At 34.7% G+C, this 18577-nt stretch overlaps 1 protein-coding gene across 1 annotated transcript in view; it reads left to right on the top strand.

Annotated features, from left to right (window-relative positions):
• cdh23 (cadherin-related 23) overlaps positions 1-18577 on the top strand; it is a 308861-nt gene that overhangs the window by 22460 nt on the left and 267824 nt on the right. Inside the window, exons 2-3 of the mRNA XM_051125171.1 lie at positions 6602-6693; positions 16567-16641. Of these exons, the coding sequence (XP_050981128.1) occupies positions 6609-6693; positions 16567-16641 (160 nt within the window). The 5' untranslated portion in view covers positions 6602-6608. The remainder of the gene's footprint in view (positions 1-6601; positions 6694-16566; positions 16642-18577) is intronic.

Consider the following 18577-nt stretch of genomic DNA (forward strand, 5'->3'; position numbering starts at 1 on the left):
TTTCTCTTCCTCTTTTTTTTGCGTTTCTCTTCTGTTTCTCTCGAAATGCAATTCACTGCCAAGGTTGTTGCTCAAATTCCACACCAGGGATTGCCATGCTAACCAAAACATTATAATATGCAGCTTGCTCATTTCATTTTGTTGCAATGTTCATGTATTTTTGTTGAGTGCGTGCCCTGCTACCGAGTCTGCAGGGACAAACAGCAGACGTGTGTGCTTTTCCAGGTTGACTGTAATTTGCTTAGCTGAGAATAAACACTTTTCTTTTTTTTTTTTTTGGACTTAAACTGTTCATGTAAAGACTGAGCTTTTACAAACACTTCTATGGTAGATAGATAGATAGACAGAGCCCTTTCCAACAATGACTATTTGAGATCCATTTTTCTTTTCACACTGAGGGCAACCGAGGGACTCGTATGCAACTATTACAGAAGGTTCAAATACTCACTGATGCTCCAAAAGGCAAAATGATGCATTAAGAGCTGGGGGTGAACATTTTTTTAATTTAAAGATGAGGGTAAATTTAACTTATTGTCTTCTGGGAAACGTGTTAATCTGTATAGCTTCTGAAAGTCAATACTAAATAAAAAAAAATATGATATTTAGGCAAAATAAGAAAAATGTGCACATATTCATTCTGTTCAAAAGTTTACACCACTGGCTCTTAATGCACCGTTTTTCCTTCTGGAGCATCAGTGAGCATTTGAACCTTCTGTAATAGCTGCATATGAGTCCGTCAATTGTCCTGTAAAAAAAAAATGGCTGTACCAGTGGTACGGTACGGTACGGAACTTTTCTCGGTAACGGTTACTTTACTCTTTACTCTATGTACATTTATTTCAGTGAAAAAATAAGTCCAAAAATCTCAATTTCAACATTTTGAACAATAGGGCCCTACAATCGTTTCTTTTCTTTTTTTCAGAAATTCTTGTGTTTTAATTTTTCTGATAATTAGACACTAGTCCATATCGCAATTCGAATTAAGTGATTTTTGATTTATTCATCCAAAAATTGATGAATTCCGCGGCATTCCGCGCTATAGAGTAAATCCGTTTTTATGAATGGACACTGCGATCCCATCTGCGTATTCGCAGAGAAATTGTAGATACGCGTCCATGTAGAGACAGAAATGACATGCCGTTGTATAAATAATACAAATAACATAAGACTATTTTGTTTGTTTAATAAAAGAACAAGGTATAGACCTGCTTTATAGCAAAAGATAACCTTAAATGACTTCTGTTGTGATCTGGCGCTATATAGAAAGTAAAGTTTATTTGACCTTTAAGGGGGGCGGGTGTGCCTTTGGGGGTGCGGGTCGCCCCCCTAATATAATGGCAGGGGAAACACTGATTATCATTTTGCAAATTCTGTAAGTTGTATGTCAACTTTTGACCTCAGCGATAGATAGATAGATAGATAGACAGATAGATAGATAGATAGATAGATGTACCATGTGTGCGGTAGATCCTCTGAATAATGAATCCATCATGGACACTGAGAAGGTAGATCAAGTTCTGTCACCACACACACACACACACTCAAACAAATATTTTCACACACAAGCATTTATCACCAAGCAACTACTGTGAATACAATGCCATAATCGTGTTTTTCAAGTCCAAATTTGGTCTGGTAGCACTGAATGTCAACCTTAACTTTTAACTTAACACAAAACCTTAAAGGGGTCATGAACTGAGAAATTAAAATTCCCGGCATATTTTGACTAGGTCTGGCAAACGATTAATCGTGATTAATCGCATACAAAATAAAAATTAGAGTTTGCCTAATATATGTGTGTGTACTGTGTTCAATTATGTATAAATACAAGCCCAAACATGTATATATTTAAGAAATATTTACAAGTTTTATTTACAATATTTAAATGTATTTATTATCATTTTTATAGAATTTATATAATATATAAATACAAATATTTTGTACATAAAAACATTTCTCTTAAATATATACTTTAATTTTTGTGTATTTATATATACATAATAATTACACACAGTACACACACATATATTAGGCAAACTTTTTTTTTGTATGTGATTAATCGCGATTAATCGTTTGACAGTCCTCATGTAGAAGGCTGTTGTACTATAAAAGCATCCTGTAAGTTTTAGAACTCAAAACATTCTTGTTAGTCTAAAATCAGCTTATGTTGAAGCCAGTCTTGTAGAAAAACACAGTCTTTGTATTGCCTTCTTTCTCGTCCCAACATTAGGAAAGAGTACATGAACTTTTTAATGAGGTCAAGACCACATCAGTAAGAACTTGGTCCGTTGTTCACTCCATTTTACCATAGATTCGTTTACAAACACGGCACAATTTGACGCAGGATTTTCAGAAAGATTGAAACTAAAAGACAATGCTGTGCTGACTGTAACTGTTGCAACACACAAGTGTGAGTAACTGTTTTTATTACATGGTCACTATTGCTTTGTCTGTTAATACAGATCGTTTGATATGTACTGAGTGTTCATGCATTTTTAACCTAAATCACAGCAGCATCCATCTGTTTAAAAACTGCAAAACTCTTAGCCAGTGATGGCAGTGGCCGTTTACTTCAGAGTCTACAATCCGCCACGTCTATTCAAACAGAGCGTTCTGATGAGGTGGGTCGAAACAACACAGAAAATAGCCTATTACTTCTAAATGATGATGTTTTTTTTATTTAAAAAATCTTGATAACATTATAAGTGGACCTCAGAGAACAGTCCAAAATAATAAAAAAGGCACTTCATGACCCTTTTAAACTGTGACGCTCAGGAATACCACAATAATACCTTCAAATGATATTTGTTTGAGTGCTTTTCTGGCAATTATTGATTGTAGTTTGTAATAAACAGTGATTAATCAGCATATAATGGAATTTTATGAAAAAATATTATTTAATTACATGATCATAAGTAAAAATGTGCAAATCACTCCACCCAGAGATCCAGCGCTGGGTTTTTCCTCATTATCGAGTGAAATCCTAAGATGCTGAACGGCTAAACTTCCATTTGATCGTTTCCTAGAATGGAGAGAGAATTAGATTGTATCTTATCTCCATCCCCGCGGACACCTTTAACGCCGCAGCATTAACAGTAAATACCAGCAAAACAAACAAGCTCAGCCAATCCCAACTCGGTAATTAGCCTAATTAAACTGAGGTTGTACGCGGCGTGATTATACATCATTAATTTCGACCTTACAGTTGCTGTAATTAAGTCGCTCATCACATCAGCTCCCTTGTAAATATCATTTTCACTCTTCTCACTCAGACACTTATTTATTTCATTTACTTATTTTTACTCGGCGGGAGGAAGGGAGGGCGAGCGAGCGAGAGAGATGCTGGCGAGATGATTAGCAGCACACGTCTCTCGATTAACTCGAGTGTGTGAGTACTTCACTCTATGGGAATTCCTTGTTGAATGAACCCTCCTCCTCACTTGAGCAAGTGTAAAACTATTCTTCATTTTAATGCATAAATTATATGCCTATTAATCATTAATACTGTCAATATAATACCCCTCTCCTCAAGCAATACTGTCTATTCAGTGACTTCCCGTAAGTCTGAAAGTGCCTTTTGCTTGCAAAACATTTGTGAGAAAGTCTGCTTCTCAGAGGAAATGCAGCATATGGTGTGTTGATGTGCGCATTTGAATGTAGGGCTGCATAGTTTGGTCCAAATATCATGTTGGGATTATGTTGACAGATTGCAAATGCAGTACAAATACTTAAACATCTCGTACAGCTACTGCTTGTATATCAAGGCTAAAAGAATAAAAGGCATAAAATCATTTTGAAACAGCAGCTCTTATGTTCAACAGGGTGTGAAACACTACAAGCTGGCAAATGATGCCTTTTGTCTTCAAATTAAGTTATTTCACTTACGCTCTGCTGCCAACAAAAGAGTTACACTTAAGGGTGTTCACCAGGGTACGAAATTAACTTTTAGCCCACCAGCTTTAGTGAGGTTTTATAGATATATATTGAAAAATAAAAATGTCAGCTGAATTGAACAATTGAACATTTAAAAGCCATTTTTTAAAATATACATTGCCATTTAAAAGTTTAGGATCAGTAAGATTCGTAATGTTTTTTGAAGAAGTCTTTTCTGCTCATCGAGGCTGTGTTTATTTGATTAAAAATACAGAAAAATCAGTAATATTGTGAAATATTATTGCAATTTAAAATGGTGGTATTCTATTTTAATACACTTTAAAATAGAATTTATTCCTGTGACGAAATGCTGAATTTTCAGCATCATTACTCCAGTCTTCAGTTTCACATGATTCTTCTGAAATTATGCTGATTTAATAACAATGTTGGAAACAGTTGTGCTGCTTAATATATTTTTTTGAATCTGTGATACTTTTTTCAGGATTCTTTGAGTAAAACATTAAAAGAATTCTTCAAAGAATTCTGAAAAAGTATCACAGGTTCCAAAAAAATATTAAGCACACAATGTTTTCAACATTGATTATATAACATTGATTTCTGAAGGATCATGACACTAAAGACTGGAGTAATGGCTGATGAAATTCAGCTTTGCATTACAGAAATAATATTTTAAAGTATATTAAAACAGAAAATTGTTATTTTAAATTGCAATAATATTTCAGAATATTACAGTTTTTCTATATTTTTAATCTAACAAATTGAACTTTGATGAGCATAAGGGACTTCTTCACAAAACATTAAAAACCTTACTGATCCCAAACTACTGAACAGCAGTTTATGTACAGTATAAAATCTCACTATATTTATTAATATGGAATCCATATATTGTTTATATATTTGAAACAGTGAACCTTTCTTTTTGCATTTTTTTTTTTTATTATACAGCGGTAAAATAAATATTGAACACGTCACCACTTTTCCCGGTAAATATATTTGAAGAGTTCAGATGCAAAAGCCTCTAAATCCATCTGACATATTTCTTTAAAGTTAGCATTTCTTTCTGGCTAGTTTGTATAGGTTTCTGTGTAAGTACTGATCCTTCTGAATGGGCTGAGGCTGTATTTTAGCGAGTTTGAGGTAAAAGTATTTGATGGATGTTTACTATGTGTCAGGAGCATTCACTCAGTATCATTATCTCATTTTTGACCGAGATGGCTTTTAGCTGCTTTTGCATTGGAACACTTAATTTCTAAAGGAGCTGTTGGCATGAAATTCTCACTAGATGTTACTAGAAACTGTCTCACTAGAAACAACCTGAGTAATCCATACATACAAATAAAACATAAATAATTTTTTAGAAATTACATTATGTGTATTAAAATGGAATGACATGGGGGGGGGGGGGGTATTGAACTACTGAAATGTAATACTTTGTACAAAAGCCTTTGTTGGTAATGACAGCTTCAAGACACCTCCTGCATGAAAAAAATAGTCTCATGCATTGATCAGATGTGATTTTGGCTCAATTCTTCCACAGAGTCTTCAAATCTTGAAGGTTCTGTGGGCCTATTCTATGAACTCTGATATTTAGTTCTTATTTTCTATTGGATTCAAGTCAGCTGATTGGCTGGGCCATTCTAACAGCTTTATTTTCTTTTTCTGAAACCCATTGAGAGTTTCCTTGGCTGTTTGGGATCACTGTCTTGCGGAAATGTCCAGTGAACTGAACAATGAAACCTGCTAATATTAATTTCCAGTGACAAGGAGCAGGATTGCTTTCTAATTACTGATAGATTTCAGCTGGTGTCTTGGCTTTCCATGCCTTTTTGCACCACCCTTTCTTTATGTGTTCAATACTTTTTCCCTGTGTCATTCCATTTTATTACACAAAACTTAATTTCTGAACTTATTTGTTTTATTGTCTTTGTAAGTATGGATTACTTGGGTTGTTACCAACATCTGGCAAAAAAAAAATTCAAGTCAACAGCACCTTTAGAAATATATGGTGACGTGTTCAATACTTATTTTACCCGCTGTATATGTGTGTATATGATATATATAACATTTTAGCAAACTTCACTGATGCAATGAAAACTCTTCGCATGCGTTTGTTGTAGCTGCATGTATGAGAATTTTGACTTCATATTCAAATACTGGTAACCGGTTTGAGATCATGAACAAGATCACTGTATAACCCCCTAAAACTAATGCATACCAAACAATCAGTGATTTTCAGAAATATTCGGGATTTTTTTTCTTGGACACATAGTGTCTGGCTTATGCTTTAAAGGCCATTTCCGGAGCTTCCAGTGTAAAACCTCTGAGATTTTTCTCACTGAGAATCATGCGGTCTGTTACAGTTTATCAGGAAGCAGCCAATGCTTCTATTTGCATATCACATGTTGACATCAGGAGCAATGAACTTGTAATGAGGTTCACCTGGAGACATCACAACTCTCAACATGAACCATACATTATTTATTTAGAGAGATGGATTTCACATCGCAGATGTGGATTACCAGCTGTGCTTTGCTAATGTCATAGAATTTTTAATGACAAGTTTCAATCACAAAGGCTCGAACAAACAATACCAGTGCACAAATATGCAGTGTCTAATTTCTGCAGTGCCAGCAGCACCAAACAGTTGAGGTTGTTGTATAATGTCGCTCTGAACGCACTGGTGATTGTGTGTGTTTGTGTGTTGCAGGTTGGAGATGTCGTGGTGTGAAGGTTCTGGAGGCAAGATGACTTTGGTCAAGTTACTCCTCTCCTTTTTGCTGCTACACACACTTTCTGAAGGTAATGACCACATACACACATGTTGGGTTTTCATAGGTGTAATAGTTTTTATACTGTACAAACTGTATTTTTTATCCCTTTACCCTAAACCTACCCCTTACTGAAAACGTTCCTCTATTTTAGATTTTCAGAGCTCTTCATTGTGTATGATTTATAAGCTTGTTTCCTCATGGGGACCAAAAATGTCCCCACAAGGTCAAAATTTACTGGTATTACTATACATGTGGGGACATTTGGTCCTCATAATGTAGGGAATATCTGGTATACACACACACACACACACAGACACACACACAGTTCCTCTCTTTGTCACTCCATGTATCATACCAAAGCAAACTTTACATTTGAGTATTTGATTATTTTAGCATGTGTATGAATCAATTTATCTAATAGAGTGTTTTCATGATGCATCATCAAGCTGCCATATTGGTGGCACTGAATGTAAACAATGCCACTGAAACAAACAGAACTTGCATATTTTGTTGATTATTGCTGCTAAAAATGGTCAAATATTGTCATGTTTTGGGCTGTACTAACCGGGCGGACCAGGAAAAACATTTGAAGTACTATAGATTGCCAAAAGTTGTAACAAATCAAGAAGTAGAGTGCAAAAACTGCCTGATGAACAAGAATCTTGACAACATTCGTGTTTGTTTTTATCATTTCTAGTCAGGTAGGTGAAATATTAGGCTAATATCATAATTAATACTGTTTGTATGTATCTTTACTAGCTATTAACTTTAGTTTGTCAAAATATTGTGCCTTTTCCTGTTTACAAAATCATTCTCTATATGATTTAGCAGCTTCCAAACATTTTTTCTATGATTTAGACAGCATAAATTTAGTAGCACATTAACCATGTAGTCCATGCTGTTTTTTACATCGGAGTATCACCAGTATGGCCAAACATCCAGGTAAATGACCAAACCGTGATGTAAGTTCAAACCCTCTATAAATGATCAAGCTGATTTGAGAATCAAATTGATAAGCTTGCAAAATAATCAAACCTCATGATTTGTGGAGAAACAGCCAATCACAGCTTTATTAGAAGTTTTAATTGTTTAAAAGATTTTATACATTTTATGTCTTGCTGTTAAAAGGTTGACATTTAAGTTTTGACATAATAGATGAGCTCCACTAAACACTGAGTCTCCAAAATTAATTATTTTTAATGAATTATTTACACAGTATTTATATATTAAATGTATTCAAACAGCTATTTTAAATTGTTATAATGTTTCACAATATTTTTCATTATTAAAATATATAAACTTGCTTTAGATGGCAATATATCATATTTTATTGAAGTCAGCTTATCATTGCAATTCATTTTCTGTTCTTAGAGAAAATGTACTAGCCTGTTTTTGAATTATTTGTGTGTGCAGATGGCGTCAAATTAACATTTTTGGCTGGGTTTTTTTTAGTGTCTCTCAACAACATAAGCATTGCATTTTTAAGACAGCATTAAGAGAACTGGATCTCGAGATCCCTGTGTTCTGTTCCATACTGTTGTGCTCCGTCTAGCTGTCTTTGAATGTGGAAACACGCCCATGTCCCAGCCAGTTAGCCAATTAGCTAATTAAGCATTAAAGCAGTAATATTTAATCAATCTTTCATAAGTAATTATACAACATTAAAGGATTAGTTCACTTCCATAATAAAAATTCCAAATAATTTTCTTACTCCCATGTCATCCAAAATGTTCATGTAAATCTTTAATCTAAAAGAAATTAAGGTTTTTGAGGGAAACATTCCAGGATTTTTCTCCATATAGTGGACTTCAGTGGGGATCAGCGGGTTGAAGGTCCAAATTGCAGTTTCAATGCAGCTTCAAAGGGCTCTACATAGGGATGGGTACCGAAACCCGGTATTAAATCAGCCCCGGTACTAAATTATGAAAGACCGGAGTATCGATAAGCTCTGACATTAACGGTTCTGCTATCGGTACTGGAGAGTTTAAGAAAATACACATACTTTTATTATTACTATATATACATTATCTTGCCAATTCTATCTCTCCAGAGTTGTCAGCTGTTTTTATGAGCAGTAATATTAGGACATTTGTCTATGATTCATATTTGCAATTAAGAACAGAAATCACGCTCACATGGAGGAGCTACAGAGCGCTAAATATGAAAGCCCTGTTTAACTGTGATCATGATGATAGAGGACAGAACTAAACAATCAAACATCTGCTTACACTTTAGACCTGTGGCTGTGACATTAAGCAAATTTTATTGTTGACTTTTGGTAAAAGGTAAAACTATTCTTTCAACTTACTTACCTTCACAGTGGTGCACATTCGTTCCTCCATAAAACCCAAACGTAATGTCAGAATCAGCACAATAGGTGATTGTTGTAAAATGCAGTCTTTACTGTTGACAAATTGCGGTACATGTTAGAGATGCTGTTCCCCCGGCCAAACTGTGTGTGCGCGCTCCAAAACGGACAAGCAAATTACACTTTGGGATTCAAGTGTGCGTCCAAACGATCAAAAACACACAAATATGTCAAAGTGGTCGGCTTGAAGAGTATTCACTTAAACACAGTTTATGTCTTGGACGTGAACAGCTGTGAGAAAATCCGATGTGTCAACACAATCTCATGAAAGTGAGTGTCAACACCACAAGTTTCTGTTTCTATTTGGTGGACTATTTATACACAGAAATGGACTTTGTGTGCATATGATACGCAATGGTTAGGATTAGTGGTGTGGGGTAGGTGCGTATTATATGTACGCCAAAACTGCGTATCATATGCACGCAAAGACATTGCTTATTGTGCACGTCAAAACTGCATATCATATAAACGCCAAAAATTGCGAATCATATGCACGCCACAATCAGATTTTGCATGTTAGCCAGAGAAAATCCCTCACTGCTATTAATCTGAATATGTTAGTTTTAAGCATTAATCTATCAAATTATACAGTGAAAACTATGCAGTGTTGTTTTACATTGGGTTATTTTCTTTTGTAGGCTATATTGTACCTGAACAAAAATGTTAGTAAGACCTCCATGAAAAAAATTAAAGGACTGTTTATTTCATTTGTGTCTTTGTTTTAATTTATTTGTCAGTTTGTTTAACTTTGTTTCTTTGTTCATGTTCTTACTTCATCTTATGTATTTGAAACACACAATGCTTGCACACTTATGCTTTTACAAATTGTTGATATATATTCATGTCAATAAATCATATTTATTTTACAGAGTATGATGCAATGTTAATTAAGCTCTTAATTAGTTTAGTTATCATATATATATATATATATATATATATATTAGGGGTGTAACGGTACACGGATGTCATGGTTCGGTATGTACGTCAGTTCGATACGATTTCGGTACAACAGAAAAAAAGCAAATCTACTGTGCTAGGTTTCTTTTCATTTATTTTAAACAGACAGTAGTACAAATTACAATTTTTTTCCCACCTATATGTAAAAATACTAAATATTATATCAAATGAATGTCACATATAGGCTATAAAATCTGCAGTACATATGTATATACAAGGACTAAATAATTTAAATAGATTTTATTTAGTTAACTCATAGACAAGGGAAAACGACACGTAACGTAACATATATTTGCTGAGTTTCAGTTCAGTTTTGTGACAGAAAGGAAACTCAAATGGCAGAAAGTAACATTCTAATTATTTTTTGTTTAAGTTGATTTTTCTGGTATGAGGAAAGTTGAAGTAATCACGCCGGCGCACACAAACACAAAACATATCAGTTCCAGGCTTCTAGCATTGCTAACTTGACAGCGCAGTTGGTACTTTATCAAAATAAAACACCGAACAAACATCAGCGCGTCCGCCTCACTGTGTCACCGTAAGAATGCGACTAAAGTACTATAATTTACATAATAAATAATAGTTTAACATTTGGATGCATTGCAAATATGGAAATATTATGGAATATTTGTAAGGCCTCATGCACCGAACCGAGATGCCCGTACCATGACGGTTCGGTACGAATACATGTATCGTTACACCCCTAATAAAAGGTTGAAAAACGTCAAAATCATCTGACATCCTTAGTTTACCTTTTTTTGCAAAGGGTGTTTGACTTTGTTTGCATGTTCGCTTTGTAAACACGATACTTCAGCCTACATCACGCCTGACCTTTCCAACATGACCAATGCGTGAAGTCAAGCTAGTGCAAGACATTTGTGGTTAAAAAGTATATACATTTACATTTTTTTTAGTAAATGACATCTTTTGCTAGATAAGACACTTATTCCTCTGCTGGGATCGTGTAGACCCCTTTGAAGCTGCATTGAAACTGCAATTTGAACCTTAAGCCTGCTGATCCCCATTGAAGTCCAAAGATTTGAGATTTCCTCAAAAAACTTCGACTGTACAAAGAAAGACATGAACATCTTGGATGACATAGGGGTGAGAAATTACTATTCTGGAAGTAAACTACTCACTTAATGTGTTAAATTGACCCTTAATAAAAGTAAATATAAAAATATCAGAAGAAGCTGGCCTGATATTGTTTTTTCGATGTCCAATCAGTGTGAAACGTCTACTAGAAGAACAGTACATGAGGTGATGGCTTGCCTCATGAATGTTGATGATCTAACAACAACTGCACAAGCTAATTAATATTCATTAGCCCAGTGACATCACACCCCACCCACCTTCAGCCCCAACACTAACTTGTTGCTCACGGGTCAAATGTGTCTCTCAGACTTTGAGATTAAAACTCTGATTGTGCTGACAGCGGTGTCTCTTCTGTGTCACTCTCATCTGTTTCTCTCATTTTTCAGCGTGCTCTCATTACCTTCCTGTTGTCCTTCTATCAGCCCGCGAGTCCTGTCTTTTTTCAGACATCTCACTCCATCACTGCTCTCTCGCGCCTGTCTATCATTCTTCTCCGTTCGTGTGTGTGTCGGACACCTGCGATCTGCGGCGGCACGTTTAACAACACAGTGTCGCTGCCACTTAACATCATCCACAGGAGTTTATAATTCACTGCCCTCTCCTTCCTTCCTCTTCCTGTCTGTGTCCTTTTCTTTGGCTGAACCTCTCTCAATCATTTACACACTCCATCTTTCTTCATGAATCTGCCCCGCTCTCTCTGTCTCTTATAGATCCTGAGGGAGCTGTTCTCTCATGGTTATTAGCTCTCTGTGATTGGTTCAGGGTTTGGAGGGTTAAATGAAATGGAGGTAAATTAGGGAGGGAGTTTGAGCCCTGAACCCCAGGACAACTCGAGAGTGAATGTTAAACACTTCTCGCCCAAAAGAGAGAGAGGGTTTAAAGGAATAGTTCACAAAAAAGAAACTTCGGTCATTATCCAAACTCATAGTGACCATGACTGTCAAGCTTCCACAAGGACAAGAACACATCATGAAAGTAACCTAAAAAGAAGCTTTTGTACTATATGTGACCATGGACCACAAAACCAGTCATAAGGGTCAATTTGAGGGTCAATTGTTTAAAATTGTGATTTATACATTTGAAATCTGAAAAAATAAGCTTTCCATTGATGCTTGGTTTGTTAGGATAGGACACTGGTCTCAAACTCAATTCCTGGAGGGACACTGCTCTGCAATTTTAGTTCCAACCCTAATCAAACACACCTGATCCAGCTAATCAGGTCTTCAGGATTACTAGAAACTTCCAAGCAGGTGTGAGTTGGCACTGGTTGAAGCTAAACTCTGTGGAGCTGCGGCCCTCCAGGAATTGTGTTTGAGACCTCTGGGATAGGACAATATTTGGCTGAGATAATGTTGAGAAAATTACCTTTAAAGTTGTCCAAATAAAGTTTTAGCAATACATATTACTAATCAGAAATTAAGTTTATGTGTATATATATATATATATATATATGGTAGGAAATTTACAAAATATCTTCATGGAACATGATCTTTATTTAATATCCCAATGATTTTTGGCATAAAATAAAAAAATATATAATTTCTGACCCATACATTGTATTGTTGGCTATTGCTACAAATATACCCGTGCTACTTAAGACTGGTTTTGTGGTCCAGACTCACATATTTCTAGTCTTCTGAAGCCATACGATAGCTTTATATGACATGCAGGTACAAATTTATGTCATCATTTACATTATTTACCACTTCCAAGACACTCAAGGCATTTTGAACTTGCTTCTGTTTTTGCGAATTGGTGGCTAATTTGTTTTAATTTGTACAATCTGTTTATGCTCTACTGACATTAAAAGTTTAGAGATGAACCTTCATACTTAATATTCGAAGCTCTTTAAACATGCATGAATGAATTGTTTACAATAACATCAATTACATGCATTTAGGAAATAGATGAAGTGAATTTTCATGTCATGCCGACTGTAAATCTCCTTTGCAATTGTTCATATTAAAAAATGGCATTTAAATGCAGTATTTCCAGCAAATAACAAGCTGTAATTCAGCTGTTGTATGGCTTCAGAAGACTTTCAGTGTCATGCATAAGCTGTATTGACTGCTGAATGTTTTTTTTTTTTGTTGGCCGTTGCTACAAACTACTTAGCTACTTACGACTGGTTTTGTGGTCCAGGGCCACATATTTCTAGTCTTCTGAAGCCACACGATAGCTTTATGTAATGTACAGGCACAAAAATACCGTAAAAGTAGTCCATGGGACTTGCTATATTGGGACTATGCTGTATTTCAAGTCTTATTTGTGACCCTGGACCACAAAACCAGTCATTAGGGTCAATTTTTTTGAAATTGAGATTCATACACCATATATGAATAAGCTTTCCACTGATGTATGGTTTGTTAGGATAGGACAATATTTGGCCAAGATAAAACTATTTGAGATCTGGAATCTGAGGGTGCAAAAAAATACTGAGAAAATCGCCGTTAATGTTGTCCAAATGAAGTTCTTAGCAATGCATATTACTAATCAAAAATTAAGTTTTATATACTTAAAGTTTTAAATAATTAAGTTTTGTTATTTACAGTAGGAAATTGACAAAATATCTTAATGGAATGTGATCTTTACTTAATATCTTAATGATTTTTGGCATAGAAGAAATATCGTTAATATTGACCCACACAATGTATTGTTGGCTATTGCTACAAATATACCCGTGCTATTTATGACTGCTTTTGTGGTCCGGGGTCACATTTGATAGCTTTGTTTGAAGAACAGATCAACAGAAATTCAAGTCTTTCAAAAATGCCCTTATAAAGTCAGAAGACTTAAATGTAGTGCAGGAGTCTTATTTTCTGGCATTTTGGAGCTTTTTGGAAGGTGAACAGTCCTTATGTTCTGCTAAATAATTCCTGTTGGTGTTCCTTTTTAAGGTAAATAGTGGAAGAGGTAGAAGAGAGGTGAGCTGTCTTGATAAAAAAATGAAGTGTCTGTGAAGAGATCTGATTTGACGTGAGGTTCTGTCCGACCTGTTCACTCAAAAGACTCTCAGTCAGTGTCACAATGGGAAAACATCAGCTATCAAGCCTGTTTCACACATACTTCACACAACTGCAGCGGTAGGCATTTGTAGAGCTTTCATTACGACATAGAGTTTTTCTTTGATAATGTCTGTAAATTCTAAAATTGTCATGAGCAGGCCATTATTTACTATTACAAACCCCAAAGTGTAAGCTAAACTGTATTGTATTGAATGTGTTTATAAATTGGTATAAAGTGCATTTTATGAAATATAATAAATCTTGGCTTAGCGGCAAAAGCATTGCTGATTTGGATGTACTTTTTGCATTTCTACCTCCATATACTGCCTGCAAAGAGAGCATCTTTTATGTTTTGCACACAGCCATAGGCGTATGTGTGGAACAGGCCTTAGTCTTAAGTGTGAAAATTCAATTAAATCGTATTAATTTCAGTATTCATTACAATTTAATTTAAAAGCGTTGGGCTCAAAGAAAATTTCATTAAGCAACAATAATGATATGATTATTAATTTTATCATGACTGTGTAAAGATCTGGAGCCGGAGCTGGGACAGATGCGGCAGGCTTCGCTTTTGGCAGGAACTCTCATTAAATATGTGATCCAGTTTGTCACACACCTAAAACTCGTTTTAATCTCTGCTGCCATTCTGTAATGGTTCAGTAATTAACACAGGCTGACGTGTTACTCTAGATTGATTTTAGTTAGTGCGTATTGGCGGATGCACAGTCGATGGCTCTCGTTTCTTGCTCGGTATCTCCCTCCCTCTCTCTCTCTCTCTATCTGGTTTGTTCTTGCCGCGTTCAAAGTGGAGTCAAAAAATGATTCACCCTATCCGACACCGGCACTTCAAACACACACACGCGCACAAGCCCTTTTTGGAGTGTGTGTTGTCTCTGTGGCCCACTACCCATGCACACGATCAAAGCTCTCCTGATCTTCCTGACAAATCAGCTTGTCTCCTGCTACCCCTGGAAAGAGAACACACACACACGAGTATATACACTGGGGAAACATGTCTTGCACACAACAAGTGCAGATGGGGAGGTTTACACATGTCAGAGCAAACTGTGTAGTGGTGAAATATTGAGTGCTAGTGTAGGGGAATTCAAATAAGAAGTGCTATGCTCTAAACACTGTTTTGTATGAAAACAAATAATATTCTGTTTATTATTATTTTATATATACACTTAAAAAAACAAAAAAAACATAATTTGCTGAGTCAACTTAGAATAATTTGTTACACTGCTGCCTTAAAATTTTAAGTGCAGTCAACTAAAATAAGTTGAAATGTTAAGTTGTACTAAGTGACAACTTAGATATTTGAGTTGACTAAACTTAAAAGCTGTGTTTATTACCCAGCTGACTTAAAATTGTAAGTTGAATCAACTCAAATATCTAAGCTGTCTAAAGTCTCTCTCTCTCTCTCTCTCTCTCTCTCTCTCTATATATATATATATATATAAAATTCAGAAATAGTTAGAAGTTAACTATTACAAATAATTGCTGAGCATAAGTTCACGTAAAATATATTGTCTAAATTGTTACTGTTATTATTTTGGAATAAAATGCTTAAAAACACTACCTTGATGAGATTCATACTTGGCTTTAATAAATAGAATATTGATTACAATGTTCATGGAAAAATATAAAACAGATTGTTTTTCTTTTTTTGATAGTGTAAGTGCTGTTTCTTTAACCAAGAAAATTATTTTATTGTATTTATTTTAAGAATGTTTCTTATACTAATCGTATTAGTATAATTTAAGGATTTTAAGGATGTATCTTATGCTCACCAAGGCTGTATTTATTTTATCAAAGATTCAGCAAAAACAGCAATATTGTGAAACATTATTGCATTTCAAATGACTGTTTTCTATTTTAATATATTTTAAAATGTTATTTATTTTGTGATGCAGAGCTGAATTTTCAATATCATTTTCAATGTCATATAAATGTTACACATTTTTCAGGATTCCTTGTTGAATAGAAAGTTAAAAAGAACTGCATTTATTAAAAAAAAAAAGATTTTGTAACATAAATATCCTTGCTATCACTTTTGATCAAGTTAATACATTGTTTCTGAATAAAACAATACATTAACTAATAAAAAAATATAGGTAAGGAATTTTATATTAAAATAGCTAGTTACAGGGAAAAATCTGAGCTATTGCAAAATGTAGTTAAGTTAGTTACATTGTATTTTCAGTTAGTACCACAAAGAAACGGCCAACTCTATACAATGACAAATGGTGTGGTATAGTAGTGCGAGGAACCTTTGGAGAACATTTTATTTAACTGTAGTAGAAGTGGCTGAGATATTGTCATGTCACACACCAAGCTGGAAGCGGCTCTACATTGAGAGTGTTCATTTGATGTGTTCATCGATGTCATCTTCTGTTTGCCGTCTAATGTAACAGCTGTAACTGTGTGTGTTTTCTCTTATTAAGACCCATGTCTCTGTCTTTCTCTCCTACAGCCTCTAATCAGCCGCCTCGTTTCCAGAATTACTTCTTCCAGTCGTACCTGCTCATCTATGAGGACACACCAGTGGGTAAGTGACTCTTCCAAACACACATTTTGCTCTGTCTGTGCACACACTGATGATGTGACCTTTCTACACTTTCTCACAAATTAACTTATTTTTCAGTACAGTTGCTTTTGTGTGTGAATGAAGCAAAAGACACATTAGAAAAATGATTCTGAACTAGATATAGATTTTTTTTTTTGCTAAAATATATAATATAAACTATAAATATAAATAAAAAATGTAAAGTTTTAATATAATATATATATATATATATATATATTATTTTATTTTTTTAGATAATCAGGTGAATTAAATATTTGAAAGGTACGTCATTTTGAAGGTCTGTTTGGATGAAAATGCTAAAATACAAGATATGCATAGAGACCACTGACCAAAATCAGCAGATGAGCTGGTTGACTAGTTTATTTTTGTCATTTTTAGTATATATATATATATATTTTTTGTGATACGGTTAAACATTTTGCATGGTAAAACCCTCTTTTTCAAAGTTTCATCTCTTGTTAAGAACTGGCAATACAGCCATGCTGATTTTCGACATGTACAGTATATTTTTTGGCAAGCTTTTTCATTTTATAAAGGGCGTTAATCCTTCCTTGCTGTCTATATTTCCCATCTCTCCTCTTTCTACACCACTTCATCCCTTATTCATAGTTTTCCTGTCTTTAGGTCGAAGTGCTTGCATGTTTATTTAACCTTGTGACCTCTTGTTATCATAAGCTGCTTTTGTGCTCTTATCTGACCCTCAGTTTGCCTCACTCTTCCTTATTTGCTTCCGTTTTTCCATTTTCTGAATGATAAACACATTTAGAATATACGTATATATGGAATAAAGCACTTGCCCTGTGTTTTAGGTCTAAAAAGTAGTTTCTCTTCATTAAAAAAAAAAACAAAAAAAAAAACTCATAAGGAGTCACCAAGAGCAAAAACAATTAAATATATTTCCTTAATGTGTTTTCTTCTGTTGTAAGTTTAAAAACATGAACTTTTTTCGTGCATTTAATGCATTATACTAGAAATACAGCATCGAATGTTATAAACTCAATATGCTTTAAGTTCTGTTTTACTTGAATATTAGACTCAACTCACAATTGATTTCAGTACAGTTTGTCTTTGACATGTTGTTTAATACTGAAATACAGAAAAATACTTAGAAAAATACACAGCAGTACTTTTTAATAAACTGAAGCATTTTATCAATTCTTATACATATATTAATCAATATTTCTGTATTGTTCTGCATCTTTTAAGCTGAAGTGTGTACTTTATTATCTACATAATTATAATCATTGATGTCACCTGAAGGAATAAAAAAAAAAATCACACATAAACTTTAAGTATTTCCCTCAGAGCTGTAAAAAGACTAGGACAGTGTCAGCAAACCAGTCCTCTGTGATATTACATCATAGACCGGGAAGAGAAGTATATGATTGCAGTAAAATTAGGAATGCACATTTTTTTTTCTTGTGTTGTATAGTTGGTTTAGACAACTCTGTGTTTGGTCTCAAGCTGTTTTATTCTAACGATCTCTGTCTTTAAGTTTCTGTCTGTGCCTGTATGTATTTCAGCGATTTTAGGGACCCTGATGATTGACAGGGCAATTTGAGAGTGTCAGGGTTTTCATCACCTTGCCGCGTGTTGTCGTGAGTTGGTTTTAAAATAGATCTATCCGGGCCTCCTTGCTGATAGGAGGCTCTCTGAACCGCAAATACACTTATACCTCACTTATCCATAAAATCTCTGAATTCTGCCATCCAGCCCATTTTACCTGAACTGTCTGGAAACAAGTGTGTGTGTTTAGATGTGCGTTTTAGAAGAGCTCACTACTGTGCCTCTAATACATTATTACGCATTACAGGGTGTTTCTTCAACGTAGGCCCTATGGATTTTTAGAACAGAAAAAAAATCTTAAAATGCAAACTCACACTCTTACTAATTTATT

Source organism: Labeo rohita, chromosome 13 (assembly GCF_022985175.1).
Source record: "Labeo rohita strain BAU-BD-2019 chromosome 13, IGBB_LRoh.1.0, whole genome shotgun sequence".
Taxonomy (NCBI): Eukaryota; Metazoa; Chordata; class Actinopteri; order Cypriniformes; family Cyprinidae; genus Labeo; species Labeo rohita.